Source organism: Equus quagga, chromosome 5 (assembly GCF_021613505.1).
Source record: "Equus quagga isolate Etosha38 chromosome 5, UCLA_HA_Equagga_1.0, whole genome shotgun sequence".
NCBI classification, from domain to species: Eukaryota; Metazoa; Chordata; class Mammalia; order Perissodactyla; family Equidae; genus Equus; species Equus quagga.
This window is the reverse complement of record NC_060271.1, coordinates 43,138,670-43,155,782: the sequence shown is the minus strand read 5'-3', so window position 1 is coordinate 43,155,782 and position 17,113 is coordinate 43,138,670. Positions and strand designations below refer to the sequence as shown.

At 43.8% G+C, this 17,113-nt stretch overlaps 1 protein-coding gene across 1 annotated transcript in view; it reads left to right on the top strand.

Moving 5' to 3' along the window:
• CAMTA1 (calmodulin binding transcription activator 1) overlaps positions 1-17,113 on the top strand; it is a 776,715-nt gene that overhangs the window by 739,559 nt on the left and 20,043 nt on the right. The window contains exons 11-16 of the mRNA XM_046661785.1: positions 6,364-6,515; positions 8,917-9,113; positions 9,514-9,592; positions 9,831-10,146; positions 10,556-11,079; positions 16,468-16,655. Of these exons, the coding sequence (XP_046517741.1) occupies positions 6,364-6,515; positions 8,917-9,113; positions 9,514-9,592; positions 9,831-10,146; positions 10,556-11,079; positions 16,468-16,655 (1,456 nt within the window). The remainder of the gene's footprint in view (positions 1-6,363; positions 6,516-8,916; positions 9,114-9,513; positions 9,593-9,830; positions 10,147-10,555; positions 11,080-16,467; positions 16,656-17,113) is intronic.

Genomic DNA, 17,113 nt, shown 5'->3' with positions numbered 1-17,113 from the left:
ATAAGAGAACAGGAGAACTCCAGATAATATATGTGGATACTTCCCCATCTGTGAGGTAGAGCTTAATTCCCTCCCCTTGAGTATGGGCTGGACTTAGTGACTTACTTCCAAAGAATAGAGGATGGAAAGAGAAAAATATAGTCATGCGTCGCTTAGCGATGGGGCTCTGTTCTGAGAAATGCGTCATTAGGTGATTCCATCCTTGTGCAAACATTATAGAGTGTACTGAAGGGGAACAAAATTTGCCACCCCAAAATATGTCTCCTAAACGTGAGGATTATTTTAGGCTGATTATTTTTTTTTTTTTTTTTTTTTAAAGATTTTATTTTTTCCTTTTTCTCCCCAAAGCCCCCCGGTACATAGTTGTGTATTCTTCGTTGTGGGTTCCTCTAGTTGTGGCATGTGGGACGCTGCCTCAGCGTGGTCTGACGAGCAGTGCCATGTCCGCGCCCAGGATTCGAACCGACGAAACACTGGGCCGCCTGCAGCGGAGCGCGCGAACTCAACCACTCGGCCACGGGGCCAGCCCCTAGGCTGATTATTTTTAAGAAACGAAAGACTCAGAACTTTTTTGTTACTTCTCTCGTGTTAATTAATTAATTAATTCTAATTCAGTTCTAATGGTGCAGTCTAATTCAAGTGTATACCGTAATTTAGTTAACAGTAGTGATATAGTAATGTTAGTTTCTGCGTTTTGACAAATGCACCATGGTTATGTAAGATGTTAATACTAGGGGAAGCTGGGTGAAGGGTATATGGAAACTCTACTATCTTTGCAACTCATCTGTAAACCTAAAATTATCCAAAGTTTCTTAAAATTTTATTTTTAAAAAAATGCCCCTGTAGGTATGACTGGGTTGAAGGCCCCAGTCCAATAATGGCTCAGACTTGAGAGCCTTACACTTAAAAAGATTTCACATCTTTTTGGTTTATTTCATCCTCACAAACAACAGTAAGGTAGATATTGATAGTCCCATTTTACAGATTGGAAAATTGTGGTGCAAAGTGGTCATTAGTTTTCCAAAGTCACACAGTGACAGGGTGAACCCTAGAGCTCTCACCTCTCCTGCAGTGTCTGTCTGCTGTGTCAGAGCTGCCCAGGCTAAACGTGCTGCTTCCGCTAAAAGGGTATGAAGGTAGAACAGGCTCGCGAAGAGACGGAGTGAGTCAAGACGGAATGGATTGTCAGGCAGACTTGCTGCGAAGCCATCAGAATTGCTTACTTTTTCTCTGCGGTCCAGGTGCGTGTGTGCGTTTGTTTCGACTGTAGTGGGAAGGAATTGCCACGTGATCACTGAAAGTCCTCATTCCCTGAAACCGTGCAAGTAAATAGACTGCCTTGCAGAAAAGCACAAGGCAAAGAGAGACCTCTGGGCAGACACCCTGTGTAGTCCGCTGAGAGAACAAGTGAGCAAGCAAGAGGTCAGATTTGATAGGAATGATAGAGCAGAGCTTGACTAGTCGTGGAGGGCAGTGCAGGTGGGTGGATTTTAAATAGTTTTCCAGTATCGTCAGATCTGAATCAGCCATGAGCTTGAGAAGCAAACGTGCACCCCAGTACTGTTGGCAGAGCTGGTGTGGATGGACCTGGCGTGACTCACATGGGGTAATGCCCGTGTGTCTGTGTTGGCTTCTGCTCAGGCGGGTGGTTCCTGCCTCGTTCTTTACCAAGCACTTGGGTGCTGAGGGGATTCAATCTTGTGGAAGGGGGCTGGGGTCTAAGAGCAGTGGTTCTTGAAGTGTGGCCCCAGACCAGAAGTGTCAGCCTCAGCTGGAACTTGTTACATGTGCAACTTGTGGGCCTCACCAAAACCTACTAAATGAAAGAGCTCTGGCAATAGGGCCCACCATTCTGTTTCAGGAAGCCCTCCAGGTGCCCCCGGTGCCCGCTACTGTCTGGGAACCACTGGGAGGAGCAGAGGCCTCCCATGAGGGTGGCTTACCGCCCACGGCAGGGGACGAGCAGATGGAGGGAACACACACACTCTGCCTGCGCAGAAGGGACGCCCAGACACACACCCTGAGGTTCTGTATAGGAGGAGAAAGGCGGTGTTCACACCTCACCTTGCCCCAGGCTTTAGAGCCAGGGGGGTTAAGAGCTGAAGAACCTTTCTGTGCAAGTTGTAACTTGTTCTTTTTTTGAGACGGACACAGCCTCTTAGTTCTAGACAAGAACCGAAAGCTGGGAACTGCCAGGCGGGAGCCGGAGCTAGAGTAGCTGGCGTTCTTAGCTGGGACCTTGGGAGTCCCACGTGCTCGTGGAAACGTGCATGCGCAGCTCGCTTTCTGTGCAGGCCTGTGCTCACGATGGAGCAGCTTGGTTGCTTCGTTCACACTGTCCTAAGGCATGGGCTTGGGATCCCTCAAAGCTGAGTCACTGTTGGCTTTGTCTGAAAGATGATGGGTGAGATCTGGGGCCAAATTCATCAGCCCCCCCGATGTACACATTATTTGTTTTCTCTCTCCTCCCCGTCCACCCCCTGTGTATTGACTTAAAGATCCAGGCTCATGCAGGGTGCAGAAATTGTTTGTTGGTCAACAAATGAGAGCAGGGACACCCTCCATAATGTTCAAGGCCCCCTCCCCACAGTGCCTGGGGCATAGTGGGTGCTCAGTAGATATTTGTGCATGAATAAATGAATCTTTAAATGTACTTGTTTACTCAAATGTAGTCAGAAAACATTTTTTGCTTCTAAGTAATTATATTCCTTTTATCCCATAATCACACACAATACACAATTAAGGCGATATATAGCTCTGAATTTGGCGAGTATTTTACAATAATGTTTTAATTATCATAAAAAAACTATAAAACCCAAACAAGCAGACAGTTGTTGCTTTTGACTTGCCAGTGATGGACTTGTGAAGACCATTGTCATACCCGTCTGAGTCGGCCTTCAGACGGGGAGCTGTGTCCTGGGCCTGCTCTGAGGGAAGGAGGTGGGCTCAGAAGGTCTCTGATTCTTAGGCGGCACAGTGTGACAGACCTGCGTTATCTGGGGTGCGGCTCAGTCACTTCCATTTGAGATTGTTTCTTATTTTAATGATCACTACCTTCTTCCTTTGGAGTTGAGAGGCTCAGAGATGCTGTTATGCATGATATAATTTTGTTAAGAAGCAAATAATTGCTTCTGAATATCTTCATGAAGTGCTTCTCAGAGCAGCTTAATAATGTGGAGGAGCTAACTGGAGAGCTGGCAGGGGGCATTGGTGCTGAGCACAGCCAGCTGGGAACAAGAGCTGGGAACCTCTGTGGCAGACACAGAGTCATCGTGACTGTCAGAGTGTTTTGACCTGGCGATGCCGTGGGCAGGACCTGGCTCCGTGATGGCAGGGAGGTCTGTCTCCGCAGTGTCCACACTTGGCAGGGGGATGGGCGGGATGACAGACGGACTGCACTGCAGCGCACTGCAGCACTGCTGGAACAGAGCCGCCTCCAACAGGGACAGGCGGCAGGGCGGGCACCGCAGCACACCCTGGGGCTGACCGCAGCTGGGCGGCACTCCCTGTGCCCTTCTGCCCCTTCGCGTGACATGGGATGTTAATCTTGCCCATTGGGCTCCAAACGAGTGCAAACCGTGCTCTGAAACAAATGGGTTCTGAACACTCATTTAATCAATGCAAGATTTGTAGGCTTGCAGAAGAGATAATCAGTAGATGGCTATAGAGGCTTAAACCATTTCAGTGGGATGCATGAGTATCTCTGAGTAGTCTCAGAGAGGGATGGGTCCAGCTGGCATGATTGGGAATAAGCAGGGAGAGCTTATAAAAGTGCCACAAAGGATAGCTGCCTTTCTGCTTGGGATTGAACTCTAACTGAAAGGTGAAATCCTTAGTCTTCCATCGGCTCCGAATGGCGGAGTCCTGCATTCTGCAAAGTTTCCGTTTTCTAAGGGAGAGCATGGGGTAGGGGTCCAGGAGCAGCTCTGACATCGTGCTGTTTGCCATCAGTGGTCACAGGATGATGATGGCCACAGAGAGTTCATTGCATGCATATTCATTCAGGATTACTTCCCCTCTGGGGACCGTGCTGCTGAGATGCCTAGCAGCAGCGTCCTCAGAGTTCATCACGTCTGTACGTGTGAAATTGGAACACAGACGTTATCTTTGACTGTAAAAGGGGAAAGGTTTTTCTTTTAGTGTTGTTCCCGGACATAGCTTGTTAGAAAATGGCAAAATTCTTGAAAAACAGTCTTCCTCTTGTTTTTGTGGTTTAGTAAAGTGAACTCAGTTTGGCATTCAGCATTGAAAATTTTCCTGTCCAACAGATATTTACTGTCTTTTTACTGTAAGAAAAGAGTTATATTCGCTAGGTTGAGACTGTCTGATTCTTGTGCATCTTCTCTTCCCATAACTTTTCCTGCGTGTGGTTATTGTATAGAGGTTACGCTCCGGGTCCAAGAGCCGGATGGAGTAGTTATCTTCTCGTGCCTGTCTCATCTGCAAAAGGAGGATAGTAACAGCACCTTCCTCACCCGATGGTTGTGCCGAGCAGAAGGGTTACTGTTCGCGAAGTGATTAGAATGGTGCCTGGCAGGTGGGAAGCATTCCGTCAGCGTTAGCTCTGCCCGTTGTTGTATCTCACGTAGAATCTGTAAGCTTTGCTCACTGGTGTTAAGATTCATAGTCAGGATGGCAAGGAATGCTGATAAAATATTTCTTTTCCAGGTTATTCCTTTTCATGATTCAGATGGCTGTATTTTGAAAATAGTTACGCTGTTAGCAATCTCAGGGAGAGAGATGTCGCAGCTGTTCAATCAATTTCTAAAGACATTTAATTCATTGGTCTAAAGATGACGATGATGGCTAGAACACTTATCTGGAACTTAGCATGTTATGAGCCTTTATGTATATTCATTTAGTTCTCACAATAACCCTCTGAGGTAAGTACAGCTACATCTTCATTTAAGAGTCGAAGAAACTGAGGCACCAAAGGTTTTGTTCAAAGTTACACAGCTGTTATTTTGCAGAGCCAGAGTTCTTGATAACTGTGTACTGTCTGGCCCTTGGCCACCTCTTCACCATCATCCTCTATTCTCCTCCCTGCTGTGGTCCAGCCACACGGTTTCTGTTCCATGAATGTCCTGTCTCAGGGCCTTTGCATGTGCTGTTCCCTCACCCCAGCTCTTGGCAGGTCTAACTCCTTCTCATCATTGTGGTCAAACTCAAGTGTCACCGTTCCTGACTTATCAAGATACTGCCCCCACCCCATCACTCTTTATCGTGTTATCCTGCTTGCTCACTTACTAGAGCAGGAAGAGGCCTTTTCTGTCCTGTTCACTGTTAAATACCTGGCACAGTATTATTTAAAATTTGTTGAATGAATATACGCGCTAATGATTTTAATCATGAGTTTAGCTCCTTTTTGTAAAAAACATATATCTGTAACCCAACTCTAATATAGGTGTGTGCATGTGTACGGGCGTGCATGTGGTGTCAATGCGTGAATGTGGAGAGAAGAGTCTCACTGTAGTGAAGTGGTACAGAAGCACAGCCTTCTCTCAGTTACAGTCCAGCTCCAACAGCAGGTCCTGGTGTTTATTGTATAGAAGTGAAGCGCCTGGTTGCATTTGTCTCTGAAAAGATTGAGACACATGTTAAAAGAAATGTGTAAGGGTCTCAGGCAGTGACTGATACAAGGCCTAAAATAAATTGTAAAAGCTAGAGCCTGGATCAGGAAATAAAATCTTTTTTTTTTTGAGGAAGATTAGCCCTGAGCTAACATCTGCTGCTAATCCTCCTCTTTTTGCTGAGGGAGGCTGGCCCTGAGCTAACATCCATGCCCATCTTCCTCTACTTTATATGTGGGACGCCTACCACAGCACGGCTTGACAAGTGGTGCCATGTCCGCACCCAGGATCCGAACCAACGAACCCCAGGCCACCGAAGCAGAACGTGCTCACTTACCTGCTACGCCACCGGGCCGGCCCAAATCTTTTTTTTTCCCAGTGTTTGGGTAAAACAGATACTACTTTATATATATATATCCTCCTTTCCCACGATAATTGCTTTCTTCTACTGCTTTAAATTAAGCCATATTTATCTCATTTGTTTGTTCTAGGGGCCTATCTGCCAGATCTCTTCCAAGTTTCCACTGGGGCCTTTGACAAAGAAGTGGGGTGCCAGGAAGCTGAAACTAGGACTTTGACAAAAAGGGACTTTCTGTTCCTTTAGCTGAGGACTTTGGACTACTGTCGATGTGACAGTCCTGTGTGAGGTGTCAGACTCACTGCCATGCTGGAGAAGTCTGGCCTGGACAGACCTCTGTGATTTGGTTAACTTGAGGGCAGTCCTTCGAATAGGCCGGTGTTAACTGCCCTTCTTTCGGATCACAACCTGACTCTTACTCCTGCTTTGTCCTAGATAACCAGTTCAGGATGTCCATCCTAGAGCGACTGGAGCAGATGGAAAGGAGGATGGCTGAGATGACGGGGTCCCAGCAGCACAAACAGGGGAGCGGAGGTGGCGGCAGTGGAGGGGGCAACGGGAGCGGGAACGGAGGAGGTCAAGCTCAGGTACGAGTCTGTGTTGGCGATCACCTTCCCTCTTGTTAATGTTTTATCGATCAGTGAGGCATTTGGGGCCAAGTCCCCTCTCTGCTGCTGCTGGTATCATTCCTGGCTTAGGCAGAGCCCGAGCGAGTGCTTCCCAGTGCCTGCGATTCCACGTACTACAGTCGATGTGAAATGGAAGGAGCCTTGGACTGGGGCGCTCCTCAGTTGTTCGCCTCCCTGAGCCTCAGTCATCATCACTGATCTCAGAATTTGCTGCTGTTACCTGGCAGTGGGAGCTGAGAACATCCAATTAAAACACAGAGGCCAAGTGTGACTCATCTGCTGGGGCTCAGAGTTCACTTAGAATCTGTTTTGTATTTTGTGTTCTATCCTATCTTAAGTATAAATATAAAATTTAATTGAATTCAGTAATTCATAAGCCTTTTATGAACTCAAGAAGATCAATATGAAAAAGGCCCAGAGAAACTGTTTCTGTAATTCTTCTGTGAGAACATTATAAATTCTATCATCTTTCATGTGTGCTTTTTAATAAATTCCATGAAGAATTTGCCAAGTACAGAGAAATTGCCAAATACTGTTTTGTACTCCCATTAGTCTTGAAGGCTTTATGTAAATTTCATTTAGGAGTTTCATTTTGAGAAAATTTCCTGGGCAGAAATTATTCTTCAGGAGACCCTAGAGATAAATTTAAAAGGTCTGAGAGTGTTTCTTACCTCCACTACTGAGTTGTTACCTAAAAACCTCAAATAATTCCCCCTCTTTCTCTTCAAGGTGAGTGATGATTTCTTTTGAACAGTTACATTTTTTTACGTGAACATTTTTAATTTTATGATCCTTGCAAATATCGTGTTAGTCATAGTTTTAATAATAATAAATAGGCAAAAACAAAGCATTGTATACCACACCCAAAAAAGTAATCCCCTTTTTCCTTGAATTTTCTTATTTCTCCCATCTTCAGAAATCCATGGAAAAGGAAAGACTTGGCACACAGCAAAATATTATTAAGGCTAAGAGAGGCTTCTTTTTCTGCTAATAGTGCTATGTTTTATAAAAGCAGTAATCATTGTTTAATGTATTTCCTGGCTAAAATAAGAGAGTCCCATGAAACTCTTCCTTTTACCAACAAAGGTCATATGGAAATGGAATATAATGTCGTTTTACAGCTCAGCCTTTCAACAACTGACCTGTTATTATCCGGTTCCATATTAACTCCTATTGAATACTCTTTCATCAGTTTATGTTGGCTTCAATAAGTATATGTCCACCTGATATGATAGAGATGTGGCTGTTTTTGTTAATAGGAAAAAATTCCCTCTTCATTCACGATCCAGTGACTTCCCTGTGCTCGTGAATATGTCTGTTTCGTGTGTATGGAGTGGCTCTGGCTGGGCCTTTGGGTCAAGGTCGTTCTCCTGCAGGTTTGCATTGCCCAGCTGTTCTCCTGTAAGACGTTTTGACAGCTCTAGTGAGGATGACATTATATCCATCATCTGCCTTTTTATTTTTGCAGGTATTTCTTCCAGATTTAAAAATAAAAAACAATGACGAGCAAGAGTATTTCTGTAGTAGTTGAATTTTATGGGGTTTATTACTGAAAAAAATACTTTTTAAATAACCCCGGAGATGAGAATTAGGCTAGAAGGGTCATTTATGTAGGGGGGGCGCATTAAACGTAAAACCGCTGTCACAGAGACTTGGATAAACTGTTGAGGTTACTTTGATTTTATTTTTCCTCCTTTACAACTGAATCAAGGGAAGAAAACCATGTGGTTAAAATTAGTGAATTTCTCGTCCCTGTGTGCCTCATTGTTACTAATAACACTTAAATTTCTAGATCTCTAACGCTTTCCCCAAAGGACTGGATTATTATTGGATTTTTTGAAGCGATTCTTGAGGGGAAAATAATCCCATCTAAGTGACTTCATTCTCCTTAGGAAGGAACAAGGGAGTGACGGTCCAGGCACCCCAGATGGGGGAACTAAGAGAGCCGCCCTGCTTGGCCCTCTCACAACAGCTTACTACCTGCAGCGTTTACTCCAACTGGAGGCTAGAGCCACTTTTTTTTTTTTTAGCAGTATACGCTTTCCCCAAGATGGATCAGCATGAGGTTCCTAATCCGAGAATCTTCTGGATAGACAGACTCTGGTGTTCTTAGAGTTATGGAAAATTACCTTGTACCACGACTGCAGATGTGTGCTGCTCAGCTGAACTAAGCACATTCTCTTCTCTGTTTCATGATGTCTCTCTGTTTTCAGTTTCGTGTTTCCCATTTCAAGTTGCTAATCATAAAGCATTTGTTCCCCCTACATCAAAAGGCCGACGTTTTGGATGTAGTCGTTGGCCGGCATTTTGGTGGAGGGCTTCTGGTGCTCCGACCGTAACCTGTGCTTCTGCATCGTAGTGCGCTTCTGGCCCTGGGACGCTGGGGAGCTGCTTTGAGAGCCGCGTGGTCGTCGTATGTGAGAAGATGATGAGCCGAGCCTGCTGGGCCAAGTCCAAGCATTTGATCCATTCAAAGACTTTCCGTGGAATGACCCTCCTACACCTGGCTGCGGCCCAGGGCTATGCCACCCTAATCCAGACCCTCATCAAATGGCGGTAAGGCTGGGGTGCAGACGACTGGGGGTCATCCTCATGCATCAACCTGCAACTTCCTCTTGAGCATTTCTGCTAGCAGAGAGAAATCTGGCCTTTCGGGGAGCGTGACAGCCTGTGAGCAAAGGGCTTTCTCTGAGGACAGTTTCCAAGGGAATTTTATGAACTTCTGCCCGAGAAATACTGAGTGAGATGCTAACTGAATGTTGAACTTTTTATTTCCTCTGGGCTCCTAGCAAAACAAAAGAGTCCAGACCACCCTGTGAAATTCGGGACTGTATCTCTTCACATCAGGGATGTTAGGTGCCCAGTTTGGTTTCAGCTTTGTGGGGTTTTATAATGTTCTGGTATTTCCTGTAACGTTGATTAATGGTGCAGTAATTGCTGGTGCTATCCTTTACAGCACAAAGCATGCAGACAGCATTGATTTGGAACTGGAAGTTGACCCCTTGAATGTGGACCACTTCTCCTGTACTCCTCTGGTAAGAAATGGGTTCACTTATTCCCCAAACTGGTTTCTAGGCTGGCACAGGGATGTGCCTAGTTCCCTTTGTGATCCCTCATTGTTATATGACATTTATCAGAGCTCCATTGTAATAAATGTTTTATGGCCCCATTGAGATTGCCAGCAAGGACCAGTTTGTCAATTGGCAGCAATGGCAAAGCAAAATATGTTTTGAACTCATATTGAGAAAGCTTGCTTTGTCTTCCTGTTTTTAGATGTGGGCATGTGCCCTAGGGCACTTAGAAGCTGCCGTCGTGCTATACAAGTGGGACCGTCGGGCCATCTCTATTCCTGACTCTCTAGGAAGGCTGCCTTTGGGAATTGCCAGGTCAAGGGGTCATGTGAAATTAGCAGAGTGTCTGGAGCACCTGCAGAGAGATGAGCAGGCTCAGCTGGGACAGAACCCCAGAATACACTGTCCTCCAAGCGAAGAGCCTAATACAGATAGCTGGATGACCCAGTGGCACAGCGAAGCCATCAACTCTCCAGAAATACCCAAAGGAGTCACCGTTATTGCAAGTACCAATCCAGGTAAAAATTCAAAATTATTGCATCTCAGAACTTGACAGATTTCCCATTTGCTTTCATGCAGCCACCCTCAGAAAAGTCCATAGGATATTCACGTATTTGGGCTTTGTTTTTTTTATGTTTCTGCTTTTCCTTTTAGCTGTTAGAATGTCTGGTGCTTCCTCCCTACCTCCTCCCACCCCCAAATGCAGAAAGTAGCAAAAAACCTATGTCCATGCAAGAAAGAAATACACATTTTGGAGGAGGATTATCTGAATACAGTGTATGCTGCTGGGGAATATTTAAATGTTAGGGACATGTCTTAAGTTCCGGCTTTGCACTTTGTGTCTCTCAGGCGTAGAGAAAGTATTATTTCTTTAGGATTCCTAATTTTATCGCCTGTCCTGACTATCCTTTCTACTGTACTTTTCAGAGCTGAGAAGACCTCGGTCTGAACCCTCTAATTACTACAGCAGTGAGAGCCACAAAGATTATCCAGCTCCCAAAAAGCATAAATTGAACCCTGAGTACTTCCAGGCAAGGCAGGAGAAGCTGCTTTCCACTGCACTGAGTCTGGAACAGCCAAATATCAGGAAGCAGAGCCCTAGTTCTAAGCAGTCTGTCCCCGAGACAATCAGCCCCAGTGAAGGAGTGAGGGACTACAGCCGGGAACTCTCCCCTCCCACTCCAGAGACTGCAGGATTCCAAGCCTCTGGATCTCAGCCTGTAGTAAAGTGGAATTCCAAAGATCTTTACATTGGTGTGTCTACAGTACAGGTGACTGGAAATCCGAAGGGGACCAGTGTAGGAAAGGATGCCGCACCTTCACAGGTGCGTCCACGGGAACCAATGAGTGTCCTGATGATGGCTAACAGAGAGGTGGTGAATACAGAGATGGGGTCCTACCGTGATAGTGCAGAAAACGAGGAATGCTCACAACCCATGGATGATATACAGGTAAGCATGGAAAAGGTAAGCCTGCAGAGGCTGGTGTGTCCCTCAGAGCTTCCTTGATCTTTACAGTTTCCAAAGGTCACGTGATTTTCTCACCAGTGAAGGGTTAAAAGTCTGGTCTTATGCGCAGGAATGTTGGAGTATCTTCTTTACTCGGGCCACATTTGCATTCAGTGAATCAACCATTGTGATTCAGGCCTGAGCACCAGAGACCCAGGTCTCAGCAAAGCCTTCCCTCCTCGCGCCAGCTCCTCAGAACTCGCTCATCGCCCCACACAAGTCTTCTGCTTCCTCCTTGCATCCAGGGTGACTGAGTCACTGTTTTAAGTACTAGTTAAGAGAGTCACGGCTTGAACAGGAGGCCGTGATTAGAATTTGAATGATCTAAGTGATTTGATCAGTACAACCATCCTCTCGCCATCGTAAAGGGTGTATACAGTGTGAGGCTCTCATGAGGTGCAGTTATTGATAATTGACTGCCCTTATAATAAGTCTAGAAAATCCAGAGTCCTTTTACACCATTAAACTTGCTGTAGATCAAGAGAATATATACTGAAGTAAACTTGAGTTTAGGCTATTAAGCAAGCAAATTGCATTAATTAAAATATACTATGTAGTGGGCCAGCCCTGATGGTCTAGGGGTGAAAGTTCCATGCTCTCCACCTTGCTGGCCCAGGTTCGTTTCCTGGTTGCGGAACTGCACCACCCATCTGTCAGCAGCCATGCTGTGGCAGCAGCTCACGTAGAAGAACCTGAAGGACTTACAACTAGAATATACAACCATGCCCTGGGGCTCTGGGGAGAAGAAAAAAAAAAATGGAAGATTGGCAACAGAGGTTAGCTCAGGGTGAATCCTTCCCTGCAAAAAAAAAAATATATTTACTGTGTAGAGCAGGACCAGAGAAGCAACCTAAGAAGATGTGTTTGACTTCCTCTCTTTCCAACTTCCCACTGATGTAACCCAAGACAAATGTAAAAGGAAAAACTCACGCAAGGAATTCGGAAGCGCACCCGTGCCTGTAGAAATGATGCAGCGAGAGGAGATGCCTGGAGGAGATCATATCCCGGCCAGCGTTCCTGGGGAGAGGGCTGATGGCTGAACTCTCCTGTTTGTGCATCCCAGGGTGCCCTTCCCGCCAGCCCTTGGCTGTGAGCACAGGGGAGGGAAGCTCGCATGCTCACCAGTGTGCTCCCATTCCTTGTAGGTGGTGGAGAGGCCCCACTACTGACCTAGCAACCACTGCAATCATGGGGAGGCCTGCCAGGGAAATCAAATAATGTTTTTGACTAGGCTGGGCAAATTCTTCTGTAAAAAGCCAAATAGTAAATATTTCAGGCTTTGCAGGCCATACAGACTTTGTCATGACTATTCTGTCTGCCCTTAGAGTACAAAAGCAGCCTTAGACAACATAAATGAGTGTGGCTACGTGCCAATAAAACTTTATTTACACCAACAGGTAGCAGGCTGGATTTGGCTTTCTGTGATTTGCCAAACCCTGTTTTAAACAATTCCTGATGGAACTCATACCAAATATCAGTACTGAGCAATCTAGGACAATATTTATAAATATAAACATGTAATAATAAATCACCAGACTGTGAAAATCAGCAGCTCAAAAGAGGGGGACCAAGTTGAGCCCCCAGAACAGTGCTTTAGAATAGAAGGTTCTGCAGTGATAGAAGTGTTCTGTGTTTGTCCTGCCCTGTAGGGCAGCCACCAGCCACTTGTGGTACTGAGCTCTTGACATGTAGCTAGTGTGACTCAGGGACTGAATTTCTAATTTTATTTAAGTTCAATTAATTTGCTTAAATATCCATTGAGTGGCACAGCTTTAGAACAGTTGGCCTTCACTGAAACAGAGTTGATACAAGAAATAGAAAATAACCTAAAAAAAATCTACTTTTTTTACTGAGCCTTGAGAGAATAATATTTTGCTAAATTCAGAGCACATATCTATGAAAAAAGCAGCAGTCTAAAGAAATATTTCAGCCAAATGATAAAATAACAATTAAAAATAATGAAATAATTCAAGAAATGGTAAACCAGCATTCATGGAGGAGTGAACAATCAAACCAGTAACACTGGGGCCGGAGTAACTCTCAACAGGACGGGTGTATGCAGAAGGCAGTTGTTAAGAGGGAGCTCTTTAAATAGAACAGGAATAACGTTTAAAAAATAACCTAGAACTAAAATTGTAAATTATTTTAACAAAACCAGGGAGGTAAAGAAGTGAAGAAGGTAAAGTGTGTTAAAGCGACTCTTCTGTTCAGGGAAGAGCAGATTTTGTTCCACTTGTGACTCTAATAGATAAGTATAGGCTGAAATATGCTTGTTGGAAATGTCAAGTTAACGTCAAGTAACATAAAAACAGCTATCGAATTTCTAAGTCATTGAAGGGGGAAAAAGAAAATTCCTGGGGAAAGTTCAGGAATGGTAACAAAGAGAAAAGCAACAACAGAAATAATAAACAGAAAACGTAATATTGTAGGAATATTTTCATGTATGATTCATTCCCACTTTGGTAACTGATAATTCTATTCAAAGATTCTCAGATTGGGTAAAAAAGAAAGCAAAATTAAAATGAAATGAAATAGAAGGAAAATGAAGCAGTGGTTAAAGATATAACTAACAAATGAGGATAAAAAGAAAAAAGATTAAAAAGTACTGTTCAAGGAGCTGGCCCTGTGGCTGAGTGGTTAAGTTCGCGCGCTCCACTGCAGGCGGCCCAGTGTTTCGTTGGTTCCAATCCTGGGCGCGGACATGGCACTGCTCATCAAACCACACTGAGGCAGTGTCCCACATGCCACAACTAGAAGGACCCGTAATGAAGAATATACAATTATGTACTGGGGGTCTTTGGGGAGAAAAAGGAAAAAAAAATAAAATCTTTAAAAAAAAAAAGGTACAGTTCAAGGCAAATGTAAATGTATATATACATATAATTTACCAAGAAGATAGGCAGTCATGAACCATTGTATACCTAACAACATAGCTTCTAAATATTAAAGCAAAAACTAGTAAATATAAAGAAATGTGGAACTATAACCATAGTCATAGTGGAGACAAACACCCTATCTCAGAATTTGTCAGATCAAGTAGATGTAAAAAGGATACAGAAAAAATTGAACAATTAGAAAGTTTGATTTAGTATATATATTTAGTATTTATGATATATTTAGTATATGATATACTTATATATAATTATGTAGATATATGAATACAATAATAAATATACATATCATTGTTCTTTTCAGATATCCAAGACATATTTATGAAAATTGCTCATATACTAGACCCAAAGAGAATTTAAGTAAAAACCTAAAACTGCACATTTAAAGGTTATCTTCTTTGATCACAATCCAAGACATTTAGAAGTGAATTATATGATTTTTTAGGTCCAACTTCTTAGAATATTATTTGATTTGAAGTCATTTAAATTTCATTGCCTTTTGCAGCCATCACAATCAAATATCAGCTTCTCGGTATCCCAGAGTGTTGCACTTATTATGATGTTAAGGTGTTCTTACACTGATACATGTTTATAAAATGGAAGACTTGAGGAGTGACTATAGATTATAACCTTCGGTCTCTAGAAATTCCCCTTTTTAATACTTTCATAGAAAAAGAACCAGGGGCCAGCCCTGTAGCCGAGTGGTTAAGTTCACTTGCCCCACTCAGTGGCCTGGGGTTTCGCCAGTTCGGATCCTGGGTGCAGACACGGCACCGCTCATCGGGCCATGCTGAGGCAGCGTCCCACATGCCACAACCAGAAGGACCTACAACGATGTACTGGGGGGCTTTGGGGACAAGAAGAAGAAGAAGAAGAAAAAAAGATTGGCAACAGTTGTTAGCTCAGGTGCCAATCTTTAGGGGAAAAAAAATCAAAGTAGGATTTACCTCCTGTTTGAGTCACAAAGCAAGGCTAATATAGGAGGGAAAGAAAAGCTGTAATATTTTCTCCCTGAATGTTTTCATTTTTATTTCTATTGCAATAATCATTCTTGTTCTATGTTGAAAATTTAGAAAATTACCCATTAAGTGTTTTTAACAGCTTTATTGAGGTATAATTTACATACCATAAACTTCATCCATTTTAGGTTTGTGCGATGAACTTTTATAAATTTATACAGCTATGCAATCATCTCAGTCCCATTTAGCACCCTCCCATCGCCCCTAAAAGTTCCCTGAACCCATTTGCAGTCAATTTCCGCTCCCTTTCCAGCCCTAGGCAACCACTGATCTGATTTCTATACCCCAGAGTTTTGCTTTTTCTAGAAATTTCATATAAGTGAAATCATAAAGTATACCTTCTGTCTGGCTTCGTTCACTTAGCATATCGTTTTTGAGGTTGATTCGTGTTGTAAGATAAGCATTTTGTCACCTTTGTATAGATACTTTCAGAACATTTTTAATTCACTTAAAAACTGAAACTGCTATGTTTTAATTTCCATTTTCAAGGGATGTGCAAGGAAATTTTTAAAAACAAGGCCATATCTCTGATTCTGATAAAATATATCTCACTCTACACTAGTTTTAAGGATTCCTAATTGTGTCTATTAGGAATGTATTTTGGATGCAAGTATCAGCAACCTAATTACAGTGGTTTAATTAAAAAATGATTTTTTTCCTCACATGGCAAGAAGTCCAGAGGTTCAGCTGCTCAGTGAAGCCATCAGAGACCACGATTTTCTTCTCGGTTTTCTGTTTTTTTTGGCTTTCCTCTTCATGCTTTTGCTTTATGTTTGAATATGGCTTCTTGAGCTTGTCTGTAGTCATGGCAGGAAGAAGAGAGGCAAGAGCTGGGGCATCGATACCTTTCATCAGGAAAGCAAAGCTTTGCCCAAAAGCCTCTGAGCAGACTTCTGTATCATCTCATTTTCCACAAGTGGGAAATATATCCTCCCCATGTGCATGGGAAGGTGGGAAGTCAAGAAGAAGATGATCATAATTGGCTCTTATATCCTTCATGAGCTGTCCCCTGGGGTTGGGCACATTGCTGCTCACTACAAAACGGGGGTTCTAAGCAAGGCAAAGGAGGGAGGGTTGGATATTGCTTAGGTAACCAGTAGTGTCACCACATTAATATGACAACTCACTTTAGAACTGCCCAGGCATGGCATCGCTGATTGACTGGTACCAGCTGGGAGTAGACACTAGGCACACACCAGACAAACCTTTACTGAAGGTTTTTGGCCAAACTATGATTTGGAGATAATCAAGTTGCAGATATTCAAGTGAATTGTGTGAAACAATAATGTTGGGGTGAATTGAATTGAGGTGTCAGCTCGCCATCCCTTATTTCTTTCTTGGGAGATGGGGGAGTGGAGGTAAGCCTGGATGGCTTCCTGGTTCCTTTCTAACCTGAGTGTTCTGTGAACTCCGGATTCCAGGTAAACATGATGACCTTGGCAGAACACATCATTGAAGCCACACCTGACCGAATCAAGCAGGAGAATTTTGTGCCCATGGAGTCGTCAGCATTGCAAAGAACAGATACTGCTGCCATTAGCAGTACAATGAGCTGGCTGGCCAGTTACCTAGCTGATGTCGATCATCTGCCAAATGCTGCCCAGATCAGGTCAGTAGAAGTCCGTGGGTCACTATCTAGGACAAATTCCTGGATTTCACTGGGGGCGTGGGAGACTAACTGGACTTGAGGAATGCTGTATCATATAAGACCTTATTAAGGAAAGAAAGAAGCATTGGGGAAAGTTCCGTTGCCACTTTGAAGGCCCTCTCGTCCTCTGCTCCTCCATGATTCTTCTCCCCATATCAGAGCATATGAGACAATGTATCATAATCCTTTCCCCCAATTCCATTGAGATTTCATAAAGGTGCGATAGTGTACTCAGTGGGTTTAGTATTTGGCATAGTCCTAAATTCACGATGGGTGCTCAGTATGAACCTACTAACTGAAGGACTTCGACTTAAAGTCAGGGTACTTTCAGCAATTTACCAGACTGAGTGAAGCCGTGGTCTTAATGGTCCCTAGTGGCTCCTGGTGGACACCATCTTGTGGCATTGATCGGTATGTAA